General features: G+C 49.5%; 1 protein-coding gene across 1 annotated transcript in view; it reads right to left on the bottom strand.

Moving 5' to 3' along the window:
* Positions 1-747, bottom strand: part of T265_13059 (hypothetical protein) — a gene marked incomplete at both ends in the record, with an annotated part of 9,168 nt that extends 8,421 nt beyond the window's left edge. Inside the window, 2 exon segments of the mRNA XM_009167011.1 lie at positions 495-637; positions 643-747. Coding sequence (XP_009165275.1) covers positions 571-637; positions 643-716 — 141 coding nt within the window.
* Between the last annotated feature and the right edge of the window lie 1,088 nt (positions 748-1,835).

The following is a 1,835-nucleotide window of genomic DNA, read 5'->3' as shown; positions in this document are numbered from 1 at the left end:
ATCTATTATATGTGGGAACTGTTCAGAAGAAGACCTCTGGACCAACATAATTGGATTATTGTTTATTCGCTGACCTGGGCCAACGACGAACTATTTTAAAGAGAACAATTGTTGGTGAGTCTGTTCCACCTGATCTCTTTATTTTTGTATACCGAACCTAGCGTAAGTATTTTTATTTCTTTGCCACACACTCCTGGTAAACTAACTTATTGTGTATCCAGACCACCTCACCCGACGCACACCACTAACATGTGTCTAGGGGTACACCTTGCCTATCTAATCCATCCATCGTTAACGGATAAAAGGCTCAAAATGTTCGTCTTCAAATTTTGAGATATATTGGTCGTTTTGAAGGTTACAAATGTCCTACTGTGAGGCGAATTTTCTTATTCGTGAGGAGCGTTCATTTGGCCGATTAAGTCCTGAAATGAAAGGAAGATATAATTCAGGTTATCGAAATATCACCATAAGGCGCGCGGCTTCCACCTGCGCACATCTGGTGATCCAGAGGCTGCTGCGGTGGGGTGTGCAGGGTTTGGTATTGTGCTAAGTCAGCGGACGGAAGTATCCTTACTCGACTGCATACCTGTTGATAGTCGCCTCTGTGCGGATCGTCTGGCAAGGTCCGTGAAGGGGACTCACAAGCGGAAACTTGATAGATGTCTGTTTATCGTATGTGCCTGTGCCCCGATTGACTGTAGCTCCGACGCCATCATGGGAAGGCTTTACGACGCCCTGAATGCCCTGCTGTGACGAGCTAAAATCTCAGACATTGTGGTGGTTACCGGAGATATGAATGCGCAAGTGGGCAGGCTTCCTGCATCTCAAACTCAGTTAGGAGGTCGACATGGACTGGACTCAGTACGTACGGACAATGGGGAACGATTGCTTCGGCTCTGTGCTGATCGCAGGCTGCTTTTATGCAGTACTAACTTCCGAAATAGCCGAAGTCGTCTGGCCACTTGGTGTCCTTAAGCGGCAGGCCGGTCACAAATTCAAATCGATCACACTGCCATCAGTTACCCGTGGCGCGGATCCATAACTGACTGCCGGTCGTTTTGGAACACATTTGTGGACTCTGACCACGCGCTTGTCCGGAGTCGCTTTTCCATACGTTTTCTGTGCCGCGTAAGATGCGGGCAAGTTGCATGGCAACTAAAAGGCTGGCAGATCCTGATGTCAGACGAACTTACAAGAATCATCTTCTAGAGTCTCTTTCAAGTGCTCCAATATCAGATGTGAACTCATACTGGGACGAGATTGCCACCTCTTTGCATGGTGTTGGGAATTTTACCTGTGGCACGACCCAACCGGGCGCACCAAAGCACTGGATATCAGAACGAACGGTGGCGCTACTTAAGCCTCGAAGAAATATCCCACCCAGTCCCGAACATGACCCGGTGCGGAGAGCTATCAGCCGTCAAGTGGAAGTGAGCTTGCGATCCGACCGTGAAGTATGGTGGACACAGAAAGCCAAAGAAATGGAAGAGGCCCAGAAAGCCGGTAATGCCCGGAGATTATTTCAGTTAATCCGTGCGACCGGTCCCCGGAAACCACCTGTGAGTGAAAGCATCAAGCATCAGAATGGAACGACCATCTCTAATAAGGAGGAACGCCTTGACCGGTGGGCTGAATACTTTGAACAACAAATGTCTTGCCCACCGGCCGACACTCATCTAAAGCCCACAGGTGAAGTAGAACCCTGGACGGTGAACGTGGAACCACCTACGGCCTCAGAGGTTTACGACTGCATATGTTCTCTCAAGCGCCACCGAGCTCCCGGTCCGGACGACCTTCCACCCGCACTGTTCAAAGACGGTGGTGAAGTCCTCAGT

The sequence above is a fragment of the Opisthorchis viverrini genome (genome assembly GCF_000715545.1).
Source record: "Opisthorchis viverrini unplaced genomic scaffold opera_v5_34, whole genome shotgun sequence".
Taxonomy (NCBI): Eukaryota; Metazoa; Platyhelminthes; class Trematoda; order Opisthorchiida; family Opisthorchiidae; genus Opisthorchis; species Opisthorchis viverrini.
The sequence above is the reverse complement of the archived record's forward strand: the minus strand, read 5'-3'. Positions and strand labels throughout refer to the sequence as shown.